Below are 17,796 nucleotides of genomic sequence, written 5' to 3'. Positions count from 1 at the left end.
CCCCGTCCTGCTCCTCCAGAGTTGCCAGTCCGCCAGCCCGTCTCCACTTCCCACGGCTGGTGCGCTCTCAACGCAACTTGCTTCTTCTTCTTTTTCCCTCCCGCGCGCGCTCTGCCGATATGCAAATAGTGGGGCTCCGGCAGCCAACGGGAAGAAGAGGGCCCGCCATGCCGCGCGGCTATTGGCCGGCGTCGCGGGCAGCCGGCAAAGGCTAGCGGGTTAGGGTGCCCCCTTGCGGCTGAGGCCGAAGCGGCGGTGTCGGTGTGAGGCGCGGGCGGCATGAGCAGGAGGCACCGCGGCAGCGGCTGAGGCCGCGGCGGGGCGGGACCGTTGCCGAGCTGAGGAGCCAGGAAGGAGCCAGAGATGGCGGTGGTGGCGGCGGTTCCGGTGGCGGGTTCAAGCGGGCCGCCGCTCCTGGCCGCTTCCGTCCTCCTGCCGGCGCTGATGCTCTTGCTGCTCCCGCCGCAGCCGCCTCACGCCGTGGAAGGCGCCGGCCTGGCGGAGAACGTGATCTGGGCGGTCAACGCGGGCGGGGAGGCCCATGTGGACGTCCACGGCATCCACTTCCGGAAGGACCCCCTCGAAGGACGGGTGGGACGAGGTGAGAACGTCCAGACGGGCCTGGTGAGCCTGTGGAACTCACTGCCACAGGAGTTGAGGGGGGATGGGGGACACGTAGTTCAATATCTCCCATCACCACCACCAGGAATAATACACCTACACGTGAAGGACTGTGCCTAGCAATCATAGTCTCTACGCCCACTTTTTAAAAAAGGACCTAAGCAGCCAACTGACCTGAGCAGGGAAAGGGGTTCCCCCATAGGTTTTGCATTACTGCCCCAAAATGGGGAATTGTAGCCCAAAACATCTGGACTAACTCACCCCTTCCCACCCCTTTCCTGGAAAAAGGTTGCCTTAGGTGGCTTCTGTTAGAAGCAGCAGGGAGAGATGGGGTGGTTTGTTGGGTGTAATAGCAAAATGCAGCTTTCATGCGCAGGGGTAGGATGTCTGATGTGGTAGCGGTGAGAACAACTATGGCGTCCTGCATACCAGCTCTTGGAGCATTTGTTGCAGACACTGGATGCTAGGTAGTCATCAACGTTTTTTTGACTCTGCGCCCACCTTTAATCTGGACATGTGTTTGGGGGCCCATTTCTTAATTTTCTACTGTATATTTCTATGGTGGAAGTGCTGCTGCTGTGACTCACCTTGGATCAGACTGTGACCAGGTAGGGTCACAATCCACCAGTTGAAGACAGATGAGGGTAGAGACTTATAAAGTTGTGCATGGTGCATATAGTTGTTTTTCTTGTTTGGTGCTAGAATTCAGAGTGGTCAATGGGGGCTGTTGGCAGATAAGTTCAGAATTCGAAGGAGCGCTTCTTCATATAACACGTGATGTAGACTTTGACAATCTGGTGCCCTCCAGCTGTTTGGGACTACAATGCCCATCAACCCCAATGAGCACATCTATGTATGATGCTGAAGCTGGTAGAAGTTTTAGTTTAAAACGACTAGGTTGAGGAAGGCTGCTATAATGGAACTTGCAGCTGCTAGAAGGCATGGCATAGCCAGCCACTAGGTGGTTTTGTGTAGGCAACTTCATGGATTAAGATAAATCTTATCAACTGCTGCTTGCCATGTTATAACTACGTGGAACTGTATGCAGAGGCAGGACAGCTGTGAATGTGATGCAACCAGAGTGGCTCTTACAATGGCTCCGTTGGAGGCAGAATACTGAACTAAGGGGGCTTTGGTCTGGTTCAGCAGGGCAGTTCTTTATATTATTACCCCAGCAAGTCTGCTCTGCTTCCTTTCCTAAGAGTTTTTTCCATTGGAATTATAAAGCCATGCTCTTGTTTAGCTCCAGATTGACTGAGCTGGATTAATGTCATTAGTAGCAGTAAGGTGCCATGTGGAACGTTCATGCTTGCTAACATGAATTGGAAGCACTAACTGAGGAAGAAACTACCCTGCTCTTAACAACAAAAACTCGGGCTAAATGGGGCTGTGTGACCCAATCGTTACTGTATGATGCAATGGTGGTTAATAATAGTTTAAAGCTGGTGTAGCAGCTGAGATGGTAGCCTGGAAAGTGCCTAGTTCAAATGTTACCCCAGCAGTGAACTCCCTGGGTTGCTTTAGGCAAGCTATTCTCTGATGCACAGCCAGTCTCTTACCCCACCCACCGAGGTGCAAACTTTGGACAATGGCCTGCCTTGCACAGTTGTTCTGAGGGTTCTGAGAGAATGTAGGCAAAATGCTTAGAACACTCCAAAACACTTGAGTCAATTGCAAAAAAAATCATATCACTTGCCATATAAATTCTAGTTTACTTTATGCTAGAATAAAGTATTGTCCCTGCTTTTATTTTTTTACTTGTTGAAAGCATTCTTACCCCCAATCCCCCAATTTGCAGCTTTAAAAAGCCCTCAGAGCAGCTTACAAATCAGTTTTAAAAAAGAGAGAATCCTTGTCCTCAGGGTTTTTTTTCCCCTCTGGGCTCCTGCCCTGTCTCCTAGGCAAGATGTCTTTTTGTCCCACATTCCACTTCTCCTGCACCCATATTTGCATTCACAGAACCCCACCATATTTCCTATGCTGTCATGATGTGAATTCCAACTCTCCTTTCTTTAGAAGTAGAAATTCAAAGCAGCACAATTTTATTCCAGCTTGCCACTCTTGAGCTATGAAATGAAGGGAGTGAACAGATATTTAGGGTAACCCATCTCCTGTGACCTTGAAAGGCTGCTCCCACTGTCCCTCCTGTTTGCTGCAATGGCTTGCCTCCCTTCGTTCTGCTCTTCCTTCACCCAGGACTGAGCCAGCTTCTGTCTCTTTTGCTCCACACAACCCCTCCATTTGCGTCCTCTTTTCATCCAGATCCCTTTCTAAACTCTCACTGCATTGGCCTCTCTTGCGGCTGGACTTTGTCCCTTCAAGGGCTGTCCCCTTTTCCCTTATAATCTGCATGGCCAGCTTATGAACGGGGAACAGCAAACATGGGGACTGGATACTTAATGAGCATGTGGTCTGCTCCCATTTTAGTTGGTGCACGACAGGGTGGGGTGGGTTTCCGTAGAGATGGGTGGGGTGACTGCTGACTCTTGCTAAAATGAGTTCCACGAAGGTTCCAGGTGCTTTTCTTGGGAACCGTTTGTGGTTACTGTAAGCCGGAAGCTACTCATTATCAGACTCATAGCTGCTTGTGTTACAAGACAGGCCCAACCATTCCCCCCCCTTTTTTATTTACATATTCACTGTTAACCACCTCCTTCCTTCTGTGCTATGCTGATCCTTTCAGGTGTTGGAGGACAGCATATGTTAAACCATTGCTCAGCTTCTTAAAGAGAGCCCCTTGTGTTCACTGTCATTTTCCCAGAAGTTCACTATCCTTCCCAGCTAATTTCACCAAGGTGCATGTGTGTGTTGCTTTCTCGCTTGGCTGCAGTTTTTCTTCTTACATCTAATCCAAACTCTTGGCTTACGCTGGCTCCTGGCGTCTTTGCCTGCTAATTGTCAGGTAGCCAGCCAAATCTAGGCTGAGAGACAAACTTCTGCAAGGAGATTTCAAGTGTACAGAGGACTTTGCCACAACACTGCAGTGCACAGTTGTACACTTCCGTCTCATTGGGGTGGGGAGGCATAATGGGGAAAAATTCTTAACAGACTCCATGATTGTGCAATACAGGTTGTAAACTGCAATCATGTTTCTAGTCTACCATGCATTCTAGTCTTGCTCAATACTGTATCTTGCTTGGCAGAGGTGGAAATTTCAAGGAAGCACATTTGGGTGAAATGTTAGGAAACACTTGCTAATGGTTAGAGCTGTTTGACAATTTAATAGGCTGCCTTGGCAGATGGCAGGCTCTCATTTGCTAGAAGTCTTGTAAGCAGAGGCGGGATGGTTCTCTGAGGTGTTGTAAGATTCCTATAGTGGGGTTGGACTAGATTACCTTTATAATTACTTTCCAAATTTAAAGTTCTAGGATGTGGTTTTGAAGTTTATCCTTTTCTTGTAATCATGTTGCAGAAGCTTCCTATCTTCTTGTTTCATATATTCTTAGCACCATTGTACCAAGTAAAATCCAGATTTCTCACTCAGAGCCATGCCAAGTTGGTACAGATATTGCTTAACTTCAGTACTGTAGTTACGTGTCACTGCACTGAAGCTTTGCTCAAGATTTATTTTTTCTGCAAGTACAACCTGCCTCCTCCCTTTCAAATTGCTCCGTTTGGCAAGAAATGAGGACTAGAAACAAGCAAAAGCAATTATTTACAAGCAAAAGCAATTATGATTGCTGCACCTCAAAAGTTATTGCAGGACTGGAATATGTTCAGAAAAGAGAAAACAAAATGATCAAGGCTGGAACAACTCCTCCAACATGAGGAATGTTACATTGGTTGGAGCATTAACTTTAGAAAGAAAGTATAGTGGGGGCTTTAAAAAGTTTTGCATGGTATGGAGAAAGTGGATAAGGATGACTTTGCTCCCCACTCTTATAATACTAGAACTCAGAGCCATCCACTGAAGCTGAATGTTGAAAGCTTCAGGACAGAGAAAGGAAAGTACTTCTTCACACAGTGCATAGTTAAACTCTGGGATTCGCTCTCACTAGATGTAGTGATGGCCACCAACTTGGATGGCTTTGAAAGGGTTTTAGACGAAGTCATGGAGGATAAAGGCTATCCGTGGGTACTGGCCACAATGCCAATGCTCTGCCTCCAGTGCTGCTGGAAGTCACAAGTAGGTAGAGTGCTCCTACACTCATATCCTGATTGTGAGCTTTCCAGAGGAGGCATGTGTTTGGCCAATGTGGGAACAGAGTGATGAACTCGGTAGGCCTTTGGTCTGATCCACCGGGCACTCTTTATGTTCATTGGAGTAAAGTAGTCCCTTGCTTAACTTTTAGCGTGGGTCTGTGACAAATGTCACACACACACTCTCTTTAGGCTTTTGATAGGGACTCTTCTTTTACTCTTTAGATCAGGGTGTGTATGTACTATAAAATTTGCTGCTTGCTTATATTGTAACTTTGCTGTCTGAAGCAGCATCTGTATATTCTGCAACGTTCATTTCATGCAATAAGCCAGTGTTTCTCAACCAGTGTGCCTCCAGATGTTTTGGGACTACAACTCCCATCATCCCTAGCTAGCAAGACCAGTGGTCAGGAATGATGGGGGTTGTAGTCCCAAAACATCTGGAGGCACACTGGTTGAGAAACACTGCAATAAGCCAAACTGCCTTTATTCCTTTTGCGAGATAACTTCTTGTGGGTATAAGGTTATGGGTAAACACATATTCATAACAAACACACATTGTAACTATAGCAAAAGGTCCTAAACCTCTTGGTAGTGTTTGCAGGAATACACATGAGTGCAGGACATTCATGTGGGTTCAGACACACCTTGTCACACTGGTTCTGAGCACAGCCTTCCTGGTAGCTAAAATAGCCAAACCAGCAATACATCTATTTCCAAAGTGCTATGAGGTGGGTGGGAAGGAAGGAACAGACTGTCAGTGAACTCAGAACCGTTGGTGTCACTGTGCTCAGGCAGGTGTTTGAAGTGGCATAGGGCTAGACTGCATGTAAGCCTCCTTCAAAGCTCCATCGAAGGTGGGGCTAGCGGCAGTTTCCTCCTGTATTTACAGCTGCAGAGAGGGGTTTGACTCTGTACTCAAATCTGTAGCCCAGTAGAAACACAGATCTCATACATCAGCCAGTCTTTATTCTGAAAGAAAAGTCGAGAGAGAAGAATTGGGCTGTTTTTCTTGTGGGTGATCCACTCACCCCCACCGTTTGCAGTTTGACCATTTCCCCCTCCCCAAACTATGCTACTCATGGCTAACAAAAGCAAGGAGGTGGTGGGTGGTTTTAATTTTCTATCATTCATACAGGCTTTCTTTGGAAGAGCTATGTCTGGCTGCTTCTAGAGGTATTTCTCTATGAGTCCACAGCTGTTCTAGCTGCTCGGCTTGTATGCACACTGCAGTTCGCAGCAGGCCTTTCTCAAACTGCTGAAAGCTGAGGTATCCCCCCACCCCCACCCTAGAAAGCATTACTTTTAGAAGGAAACAATACACACTTTCATAACCCTCAGAAGAGCCCAAGCTCTGTGTTACTTGGCTCATGCAGAGGTGCAGTGGACAGCCTCCCCTGAAGGAGTTGTTTGTGGTGTTTCTGCACTCGGGAGTCTTTGGATTATTCAGTTGCTCCCATATAGCTGAGTGGTCCATCCCTCAGAAGAGGCTAAAGGAAAGGAGAGCAGATTGGAGCAGCTGATCTGGCAGGTGCCCAGCAATAACCTCTACTGGTAGGGTGTTGGTGGCCCTTAAATTTGATCATGAAAATTGCAAAGACTTCTGTGGGAGCATAACAAACTTCAGGCTTCTGCTTGTTCGTGGTAACGTAGGCCCAGGTATCCGATAATGAAAACGTGGGTAGTCCAATATCATTTCTTCAAGGTACATGGAATTCCCCTAAAGTACAGCTACCTGGGGCCCCGTAACACTGTGCATAAAAGCTTTTACTTCCTGGTTCTTCTCCCCACACCCTGCCCCAAATTCAATGAGAGAGACTAGTTGCTTCTGGCATGTAGAGAAAGACTCCAATGCCCTGCAAAACTATGAAGTGACTCTGTGGTCTTGTGTCAGAGGTCTGGTTGGAAAACAAAAGCTGCTCAAAGATCATCTTTTTGAAAGAGGAACATGTAGAGGGGATTATCATTTCTGACTCAGACCCAACTGAAAGCTCAGCAAGTGGTCCCCAAAGAGGACCAGTTCACCTATGTGTTTGTCACTTGTGGATTGCAGCATCAAGAGTGTCTTTCATGTGAGGGTTTGTCAGAGCTTCCACCCAAGGAGTTCATTTGTGTTCATCTCTTTTTCAGATAGTGACATCTAGTAATGAGAAATTAAGGCATAAATGTGCATGTGTGACATAGTTCAGGGGTGGGGATCTCTTTTGAATGTCATGGTCCAGGGCCAAATTTCTTTGTGAGCAAACTTGGTGCGGGGGGGATATGCCAGTGGTGGGCAGAACCAGAGGCAAAAGTGGGCAGGCTGTATTCCATCCATGCAAAAGTCAATGGTTTCTACACACTTACACCTCCACATCCAGGTAAGCAAGAGGCATTGTTAGAGCACAAGGATACATTCCACCCAGGTAAAAACCCTGAAGTTGCAGAGCAGGGCATGGAGAGAGCCCTGAGGGCCAGGCAGAGAGACACAGAGGGCCACATTTAGCCAATGGGCCTGAGGTTCCCCATCCCTGCTGTAGTCTTTCTCACAGAGTGTTCTAGCCACCCGATCTGCCCTCTGATCTAGGACTTTTCCCTTAAAATGCTGAGTTTGGGTGGGGAGCTCTTGGTAGGGACAGGTGAGTAGCCAGAAGTTTGGGAAGGGGGGGAGGGATTACAGGATAGAGGTAAATTCTAGCATGTATTTTGAGAGTGTTGCCATTTATTTTTGGAATCCAGCCTCCGATTATGGCATGAAACTGCCGATCTTGCGATCCAACCCAGAGGATCAGATTCTCTACCAGACGGAACGCTACAATGAGGAAACCTTTGGCTATGAGGTCCCCATCAAGGAGGAAGGAGACTACGTTCTTGTGCTAAAGTTTGCTGAAGTCTATTTTGCACAGTCCCAGCAGAAGGTAAAAATAAAGTACAGGTACTGTGTTCTGGAAGGACTTCCTTGAGTAACACCCACCAGTGGTTGGGTCAGGTGCCAGAGGCCTGCTGGTATACTATTGCCATATGCTTGTGGGACTCAAGTATGCACACCTTTTGCGGCGTGGGGGTGCTTGCCTTCACTCTTCCAGCATACAACAAAACTCATGTTCCCCCCCCCCCCGAAATGAAGTATCCTGGAGTCACACACACAGATGCACTTTCGGGGGGGACTATCACCACCATTTCTGCTGGTGGAAGTCACTTACCAGTTGGTTAACTGACCTTTGTCATGGGAATATAGGAAGTTACTTTCTTATGACCCAGCCCATTTAGTTCATTAGCGTGTACGCTGATTTGCCACAGCTCTCCTGAGCTTCAGACAGGGGTCTCTCCCAGACCACCCTGGAGGCACCATAGATTGAACCAGGAATTTCTACATTCAAAGCAGATGCTCTACCACTGAGCCAAGACCCTTCCTATGCAGTATCATCTATTGCACTTGAGATCAAAAGACAACCGTGTGTCCTTCCAGCTATGAAATATGTTTTTGCTGCTGCTCTTTCCAGTCAGTTGTATTGACAGGTCATGCTTATAGAATTGTAGAGTTGGAAGGGACAACAAGGATCATCTAGTCCAGCCCCCTGAAATGCAGGAATCTTTTGGTGACTTGAACCCACAACCCTGAGATTAAGAGTCTCTTACTCTGGGGCAGCCCTCTCACCAAACCTCCCTGGCTCTGCTAGAGGCCCTACCCTTTCCCATCCTGTCCAAACTTGAGAGACCTATTTTACAAGCAAAACCCAAAGTTGCTTGTCTTCTTTATTTGGCCAGCTAAGGAAATTGCTTTTCTGCCAATCTATGAGTTCCAGGTCTTGGCACAAACACACTCCTCCAGCTTAGATACAAAATCAGTCAGGCAGCATCTCTCTTAGTTCAATGACTGTCAGTAGCATCACATCCAGGGTTTTTGAGTTACAGTACACAGGATTTTTCACTGGGCAGTATGGAAAGGCGGCTGCTTCCATTCTCCCTAAGGAGTTTGTGTAAACTTGAAAATTTGCATGCTTCTACACCCAGTTCGAAAGCACATCAAAGTGCAAGTAGATAAATAGGACCACTCCGGCGGGAAGGTAAATGGCGTTTCCGTACACTGCTCTGGTTCGCCAGAAGCAGCTTTGTCATGCTAGCCACATGACCCGGAAGCTGTCTGCGGACAAACGCCGGCTCCTTCGGCCTATAGAGCGAGATGAGCGCCGCAACCCCAGAGTCAGACACAACTGGACCAGATGGTCAAGGGCCCCTTTACCTTTACACCCATGAAAGGTGTCAGTTAGGCTGCTCTCCTGGTCGTGTACAGTAGCAAGGTCAGGATGATGTTCCTGCATTGACGTTCCTCCAATCCATAACTTGTTTTCCTCCCATCTTTGCTCCTGATCTGACTTCTACTCTGCAAGAGGCCTCATTCCTTTACCATATTTCTTTCCAAAGGTTTTTGATGTGCGCTTGAATGGCCACGTGGTGGTGAAGGACTTGGACATTTTTGACCGAGTTGGGCACAGCACAGCGCATGATGAGATTATTCCAATTGGCATCAAGAAAGGGAAGCTGAGCGTCCAGGGAGAGGTCTCAACTTTCACAGGGAAACTCAACATTGAGTTTGTCAAGGTAAGAAAGCGCCATTGTTCACAAGTGGCTTCTCTCTCTTCTCTCTCTCTCTCTCTTCTCTCTCTCTCTCTCTCTCTCTCTCTCTCTCGCTTACAGGGTGTGGATTAGGAAGGTTCACTCATTCATTATATATTGCTAAGCCCCCTGGCCCAACTATCCCCAGGAGGAGGCTTAGGCAAGAGCAGGTTTGATTCTCAGTGATGATGGGTTTTGTCACGTTCTTGATCCGGCCTCTTTTTATTCAGGTAAAGGGCTACCATTCATGCCTTTTGAGAAAGGTTAAGTGTTGAACATGGAGAAATATTTGTAGCGAGGTCAGATCTGATGCAGCCTCTGCTGGCAAAGGTCCTAAACATTAGAAGAGCCTGCTCAGTAAGGCCAAGGGCCCATGTAGTCCAGCATCCTATTCTCACAGTGGCCAACCTATGTTAAACCCCCTATGTCTATGTTAAACCCCCAAGCAGGATTTGAAACAAGGGCTGCAATAGGACTGCACCCCCAAGCTGTGTGGGCAAGCTTTCCCTTGACACACATGCACACACAGGTTTGAGATGGGCATTTTACAACATCATACTTCCCTTCCTATGTCTGTGATTCAGGAGGAGAAAAATATTCCTCTTTTAAAAGATCAGAAATCCTATTGACGATGGCATGATGTTAGTGAATAAGCAAGATTCCACAACATTTGGACTATCCAAAGTAGTCTTCCAGGGCCATATTAACAGAGATTTAAGGAATTTCACTCCTTCCCTTTCCCAGATGGATTAAAAAGAAAACAAAACAAAAATGTAAAATGTCTTAATAAAATGTGTTGACATTAAGTGACCTTACATAATTTGGTTTACAATTATATCTACATGGAATACAAGCATGACATGGAAGTAAATCTTCCTTTTGTTTGCTTGGAGTATTTATGCTCATCTACTAACCAGAGTTCTCAAGGTGGCTTTCAATATGTTTTTTTAAATACAACTCAACAAGCAAGAGGTACAGAGATGTGTACAGGTTTTGCTCTCGGATATTCCACTTTCTGCTTTGCTGAATTATTTTGGGCCACAGCAGATATCAGATGAAATGGCTACTCTATTTACTTCCATGCTGTGGAAATGGCCTGTCCTGCTCAGTAACTGCCAGCTTGTGTGTTAGGAGTTTCTGAGTACTGAGCCTTCATGGCACTTTCTTCAGAGCCTCACATGTACATAGAGAACTGAATAGTTGCCCTGAGGCTGCGGAAACCAACCCATGACTGCAGCTGTTAGGCAGTACAGGGACCTAGGACTACTGGAAAGTTCTGTGTGTGTGTGTGTGTGTGTCCACACACAGACCATATCTGGCTCCTAGATAGAGCATCACAAGGGGGAAACAATTCAACCATTCTGGCTCCATTCCACTAGCCAGAGAAGCAACAACAGAATGGAGCATGTCCCATTTCCCACTCACCCCCACCCACCGCTGCCAAAAAGAAAACACTGCCAGTAATATTGCAAAAATGAAGAGAAACATGCTCTTGCCTCTGGGACCATCAGGAACCACAGCACCCCTTTCAGCACCCATCAGCAAAGGAGAGATCAGCCTGGCTATAAATGCCTGCCTGCATCTCATCACTTTGTTCTGACATTGTCCAGCTGGTCTCCATCCTCTATCTTTCCCCTCCACATCCCTTTCCTTGGATGTCTTGTCTCCCCCACCCCCTGTAAACCCATGTTGACAAAAGCTTCTGTATATTACAGAAAGCACGTGGATTGCATGCCCAGAGGTTTTTGGCTCTGCTTAGCTGCAAATAGAAACATTTTATGTGTATCTAGTAATCAACTAATATACATGAATTTGTCTGTTAAATCTATGAATAAGTTGATAACTGGATATAAATCAATGTGTTTTTTTATTACAGTGGTACCTTGGTTTTCAAACTTAATCCATTCCAGAAGTCTGTTCCAGAACCACACAAAACAATCTCTGCTCCAGACACACAATTCCCTCTGCTCCAGACACACAAAACAATTCCTAAAACAGCAATTTAACATGAATTTTACTATCCAACAAGACCATTGATCCATAAAATGAAAGCAATAATCAATGTACTATACTATAAAATAAATAAGACAGTATTATGCATGATAAAAATGAAAATAAATTTTTTTCTTACCAGCACTGATGATAGTCATTGTTTGGATGGGGGGCTTTTATCCATTTCCGCAGTCACACAATCAATCATAAAATGAAGAACAAGCCACAGTCACAAAAACACAAAAGCCACACAAAAGCAAAAACAAAAGCACCAAATATAAGCTCCAAATATCACCTCAGAACACTGCAGTTGGAAATGGAATGCTTTGATTACAATGGGGGGGGGGGTGCAAATTAGCAGTGCAACAGTGAAAACAGGAGGAAAAAGGCTTTTACAATGAGGAAGGATGCAAATTAGCAGCGCAACAGTAAAAACCAGAGGAAAAAGGCTTTGATTACAATGGGGGGACACAAATTAGCACAACAGTGAAAACGGAAGCTCAGGAGCACATTCTGCTTCTGAAGCAAAGTTCGCAAACCAGAACATTCAAGTTCCAAGTTGGTCAAGAACTGAGCTGTTCAAAAACCAAGGTACCACTGTACTTTAAACCAGTGGTTTAAGCTGCCTTTATTGGAAGTTTTACTGAATTTGGGAACCCTTGCCTTCCTCAGTTTTGAATATTCCTCTAATATTCAAACTTGGATTCCCCCTCCCTTTTTTGCCATTCAGACCCATAGATTTCAAAGGCTTTAAACTTAACTTTGTTTTGGTTCTAAATAAAGGTCTTAATTTTTAAAGGAACTGACGACTTCAAACTATTTTTTTTATCTATTTAGTCATTCATTTCAAGTATTTATATACCACTCAATATTCAGAATTTCTAAAACCTGTATGGTTTATATGAATCAGCATTGCAGACAATTTTGGAGTAGCTGACAGAATGAAGCTCATCTCTGCTTCCTTCTTTCTTTACAGGGGTACTATGATAATCCAAAAGTCTGTGCACTATACGTCCTCCGGGGAACAGTGGACGGTAAGTTTATTTCTTATAACCCCTCTGATTTCAACCTCCTCCTGGTCACCAGTTGTCTTTTCTGTTACTGCAGTCAAAAAGTTTGCTCAAGTAAGACCAGGCGTCGGCAACATTTTCTGCCCGTGGGCCGGAGGATTCCCACGGACTATCGCCCGTGGGCCGGACATGGGCCGCACAGGCGCAGAAGCGATTTCCAGTGCCGCGCTGCCCATGTCCCAAACACTGGAAATGGCTTCTGCACATGTCCGCAGCTGCGCAGAAGCGATTTCCGGTGCTGGCTGCCCATTTCCAAAATGTCCAAAGCGCCAGAAATCACTATTGTGGCTGCATAGACGCGATTTCCGGCGCCACTCGGCGAGTCGCCACGCTGCGCCAGTTTACCACAGCGTGGGGGGGGGGGACTTGCCAAGCGGGTGGCTCAGTTCACGGGCGGCCCGTGGGCCAGATAAACGGCCTCCATGGGCCGGAGGTTGCTGATGCCTGAGTAAGACCCTATCCCTCCCTTAGACCCCATTCCGTGACACCCTCATAGGAACAAAGGAAAGCTTCAACTTGCCTCTGCTAGAGGTTCTCAATATTCTGAGTATCGGTGTCTGGGGAGCAACAGTGGGAGAGAGCTTTTGCTATTGGGCTTCCCAATCTGGGTGGCTGTTGTTGAGCAAATTAGTCTGGCATCTGGTGGGCCTTTTGATGTGGTCTAGCATGGCTCTTCTGCATCCTTGTGGATCTTGCAGGACATTCTCTGATTTGGACCAATTTCCATCTGTGCATCTTTGTACAGACACCCACATTAGACAAATGTTGCACCAACAAACACAGATTCCTCTGCTTAGAATAAATGATGTGTGGCAACATTTCCACTACATGTGGATTTATTTGACAGCATTCATGAATATTTGGTATGTTTGGTACATATATGAACCTTGAATTCTACTGTGGAATATATTTTACACCACTCATTCTTTAATCTTTCTGTGATTTTTATTTTATTGTCTTGTGGTTTTATTCTTCTTGTTTCTAAGACTTTTTTTTAAGCAAGCGATAAACTTAAGACCAAATGTTTTTAGGAAAAAAATTAAAAGATAGCTAATTAATTTTCAGGATTTACATGCAAAGTCAGTCTCGGGCAGTAATTAATCCCCAATAAGCATTTTGCTCGCTATATGAAGAGTCTCAAAAGTCTCTCCTGCTAATTATGTGTTCTTTTAATGTTTTAAAAAGTATTAAACTTCAAAAAAGAGAAAAGAATAAATGATATGGTTCGGTGTTAACCAGTTTGGAGGGCAAAACTTCAGTTTTTGCCAAATTTGGAATAATTTTGGGAAACAGAGTGGTTTTCCCAAAGTCAGAGAAGGTTTTTCTAGGACACTCCAGTTGGCTTTGTTTTGCATACATCACAGACCCTGGCATTTCTCCTTCTCTTCCCTCCTGCAGACGTCCCAAAGCTACAGCCCCACCCTGGCCTGGAGAAGAAAGAGGAGGAGGAGGACGAAGAGGAGTATGAAGAAGGCTCCAGCACTAAAAAGCAGACCAATAAGAACCGGGTCCAGTCAGGCCCCCGCACACCAAACCCCTATGCCTCGGACAACAGCAGCCTCATGTTCCCTATATTAGTGGCCTTTGGTGTCTTCATTCCTACCCTCTTCTGCCTGTGCAGGTTGTGAAGGACGAGACTGCAAGGCCAGTGGCAGGCCAGAGGGGAGGAGTTGGACCAAGCGTGGAGGCTGTTTCGGTTTCTCATAATTTAAGGAAAATTTAAAACGGTTTGTTAAGGAGCAGCAGGTACAATAAAGGGCAAGTTTGCATCAGCCTCTTTGAGGAAGGCAGCCTTCACCCACCCACCCTCGCAGCAACTGAGCCACCCAGCTGCACCATGAGCCGCTACCTTTCTGGTCCAGAGAATCTTGAAAGCAAGGAAGGCCTGGATAGTTCTGGCTCTTAAGATGCAGATGAACTATCTTCCCAGCGAACAGCAGGATGGAGGGTCAAGGGCGAGCAGCGGGGAGAACGAACAGGGAGGGGGACGTCTCCAAATGTTGGCATGAAGAAGCAGACTTTGCCATCGCACAGCCTTGGCTGGAATAATCCACGTTTGTGCTAGGACTGCTTGCGGGGGTGGGGAAAATAGGCTGGCTTTTTGACACCTGCTAAAATGTTTGTAACTCAACCCATGGTACTTCTTTTCTTTTCTGAAAGAGAGAGAGGCTTGCCCTTGCTGTTTGGGTAGAAAGTCTTTTGGTGACTGGAGCAGGATGAACAGGTTGGTCTTGTTCAGCTGCCCTGCCTGGGAGAAATGTTTTTTTCCATGGTCACTGCAGCATCTGACCAGCCACTCTGGAAAGGCTTAAGCCGCCGGAGGGCAGTTTCTTTTCTCGACACAGAACCCTTTGTTTGTCCCAGAATGGTTCCCACTTCCCATTTGCTTGTCCTTGGGGGATTTCCTCTAATGCCCCATCAATTGTTGCTTTAAATGTCCCTCTGTTCTAACACACGTGCGTGCACACACGCGTACACACCCACACCCACACCTACACCTGTTTGACACTCAGGACCCCTTTCCATCCTGCATGCCCCTGATGATAACCTGGTACGTAAAGATTGGAGCTCTGGCAAAGATTTAGGATCTTTTTTATTTCCCTGGTGGCCTTTTAATCTCTCTTGTTCCAGGAGACCTGCCACCTTTTGAGCTGAAGAAGGCATTTTTTTCATTTGTTTTTAGGAGCACCAGCGCAGGGAGACCTCTGTCACAACTTGTCTCCATGCCCTTGGACCTCCTTGAAATGCTTCAGTTGTGTTATGTTTGTGTCTTTGTGTCTTTAAATGGACTTGAAAAACCAAGTGCCAGTGTGTTGTTTGAATTATCAGGTGTGTTTCACTTTCACTGGTTTGCTGGCCACCAGTTTCTGGTTGTTTCTCTCCCCCCCCCCTTTCTGGGAGATTAACATTAACAGTCTGAAATAGCCCTTAAAAGAAAGGAGTACCATCCCGAGAACTGCAGATTGTATAGTGGCAATTCCTGTGCCGCCAGAATATTTGTGATGCACAGTGAAAGGATGAGTCAAGTAGGCATCTTCTCCTTTCCTCGTTTTGGGGAGGCGGTTTCAGAATATGACCAAGAGAGATGCCCACTTTAACCTTTTGTGGTATAGGAGAGAGCTGTTATATTGACCTGGATTGTGGTCAATTTTCAATGACACCTACATCGCAGGGCCTGTCCGATTCCCAGCTCCTGGTGAAAACAGGGAGAATTGTTTTAAATCTGTACATTGTGTTCTTATGGCTTTCTGGTTTTCCATTGCTGTGACAAGAGAGTTATAATTGGCAATCCAGTTCAGAGACAAAACACCATGGAGCAAGGCCTTTCACGAGGAAACTAAACAGAGGGCGCATCTCCAGATGTTGGCTTAAAGAAGCAGATTTCACTTTTTGTTTTGTCTTCTGCACAGTGAAGATTCTTTCATGATTGTGAACTGGGCATTAGTTGGCACTTGGTTGAATAACTGGCAAGGCTGGAGCCCCCCTTGCACCCTTTTTTAGCAGGCAGTCTTTCTCCTCATGTCACCAGCCAGGGTGGTCTTGCCTAGACCGACCATTGTGGCTGATCCAGACTATCACCTCTTCATTGTGCTCCTTCTCTGTACCCTTATTTCCCTCTGCTCCAGACACACACACAATAAACTTCCTGCCATTTCCTTACACAGTCACTTGAGGATGTCTTAGTATGTGGCTGGCAGCTTTTTTGTGTCCTCTGTCCTGCAGTCCTTGGCAAGACTGGCCTAGTTTGGGAGCCCTGAGTCCTTCACCCCTTCTTCAGAGTGCAGACGTTTGCAGTTTGTTACTATAAGTTGTCCTGCGTTAACAGTTGGGGCATATGCGCCCCTTGAGGTCCTCTGCTGATTTCCTCCCAGGTACAGTCTCGATGGGGAAATTGTATCAGAAAGGGGCCTTTGTTTCACATTGCCAATAAATGCATTAAACTCAACCAGATACTTCTTTTCCTCCACCCAACCCTTAGTTGCTTGGCTTAAAGGAGAGCCTGCCCAGATTCAGCCTCCTGCTGTGTCTTTGGCCCCGGTGAATGCTGCTTCTCCTCCTCCACCACCTGTCTGTCCAGTATTTGTTCTCCATGGTTGTTGAGCCTCATCTAAACACACAACTCAAGATGCTGGCAGAGATATGGAATAATCCCTGGGCTTGGAGGCCTGGTGTCCCATTGCACTGCCATCCTGCTGTTTACTCCTTCCATCTGCCCCTTCTCCCAGCACTAAAGCTTGCTTTACGGAGCAGGGAAGCAGCGCTGTGTCTTTTCAATCCAAGCTCTTTTCCAAGGGGTTTGATTTAAACTCAGCCACAGTTAGGTCTGGCTGGCTTAATCTCTTCACAGCAGGAAGGTGGGATGTGAGCTAAGGTACATGTCCTTGAGTGTGGGTGGCTGCTTTTGTCTTCATACTATTCGTGAGTATACCATCCTGCATATTTAACTTCCTTTTTGACAGCTGCTTATTTCTGGGCCCATTTGGGACTGACAGATAAACAGAGCCGCTAGTATGTCACGAAAGGCAGCCTGATTTCTTTAGAATTGCAGGATTCCATCCCAGGCAGGGCATCTTATGTCCTCTGAGGGTCAAAGCAGGGTGAAGTGCAGATTTAACCTCTCCCATAACAAGCCTAGAGTTTAAGAAACACTGCAGCTAGTACCGGGTTCAAGCAAAATGGTGCCACAGGAGAAGAGGACCATGCAGCAAGTCCTCTGCCTGCCAGGTAACTCATTCCTAGTGTTGGGTGCTACACTAGCCTCCCCCCACTCCCATCAGACCCAGCATCCTACGACTAATGGCTGAGGCTGATGGAAGTGGGAGTCCAGAACATCTGGAGGGCACCAGTTTAGGGCCAAGTTCCTACTACCCAATAGGAACTTACAAGCCCACTTTCATCTCCTTTTCTCTCCAGCCCTGTACCTTCTTGCTTCGAGGACACTGATGGGTACTAACTGCCTCCCTGAATGTGTCTGTGTTCCCATGTTTCATTAAGAGGGAAAGAGGCCATTTGCTGTAAGGCAGGACCTGAAATAAATGTATGCAGTGTGGTTGAGCAGGATTTGGTGAGGTCAGAAATTGGTCCCTGCTGCAAGAGCACTTGTACACAGTGAGGAAATGAGGTGATTTTGTTTCTCTCCCCTATATTCTTGAAGGTTCTCAAAGACCATAGAGCACTGGCTGTTTCAAAAGCTCTCCCACTAGAAAAAGAGGGCTGAGATTGTCTTGAGAGGGCAGTGAGAAGGCTGAGATTGTCTTGAGAGTCCCATGCTTGGGATATAAAAAATGATCTGGTCACTTTGCATACAAAGACACCCTCAGCTCCAGTTGCTGTCCAATGAAAAGTTTGGGTTTGCCAAATGCTGCCCTTGCTTTGA

The 17,796-nt window shown here is 46.4% G+C and overlaps 1 protein-coding gene across 1 annotated transcript; it reads left to right on the top strand.

Moving 5' to 3' along the window:
- The first annotated feature begins 240 nt into the window (after window positions 1–240).
- On the top strand, window positions 241–16,365 carry MLEC (malectin). The gene is made up of 5 exons (XM_035098401.3): window positions 241–601; window positions 7,480–7,658; window positions 9,166–9,342; window positions 12,326–12,383; window positions 13,818–16,365. Exons 1-5 carry the CDS (start codon window positions 364–366, stop codon window positions 14,045–14,047), a joined length of 882 nt encoding a protein of 293 aa, XP_034954292.1. The 5' UTR covers window positions 241–363; the 3' UTR covers window positions 14,048–16,365.
- Window positions 16,366–17,796: the final 1,431 nt, after the last annotated feature.

The sequence above is a fragment of the Zootoca vivipara genome, chromosome 16 (genome assembly GCF_965207765.1).
Source record: "Zootoca vivipara chromosome 16, rZooViv2.hap1.1, whole genome shotgun sequence".
In the NCBI taxonomy this organism is placed as follows: domain Eukaryota; kingdom Metazoa; phylum Chordata; class Lepidosauria; order Squamata; family Lacertidae; genus Zootoca; species Zootoca vivipara.
This window is presented reverse-complemented; position numbering and strand designations above follow the sequence as displayed.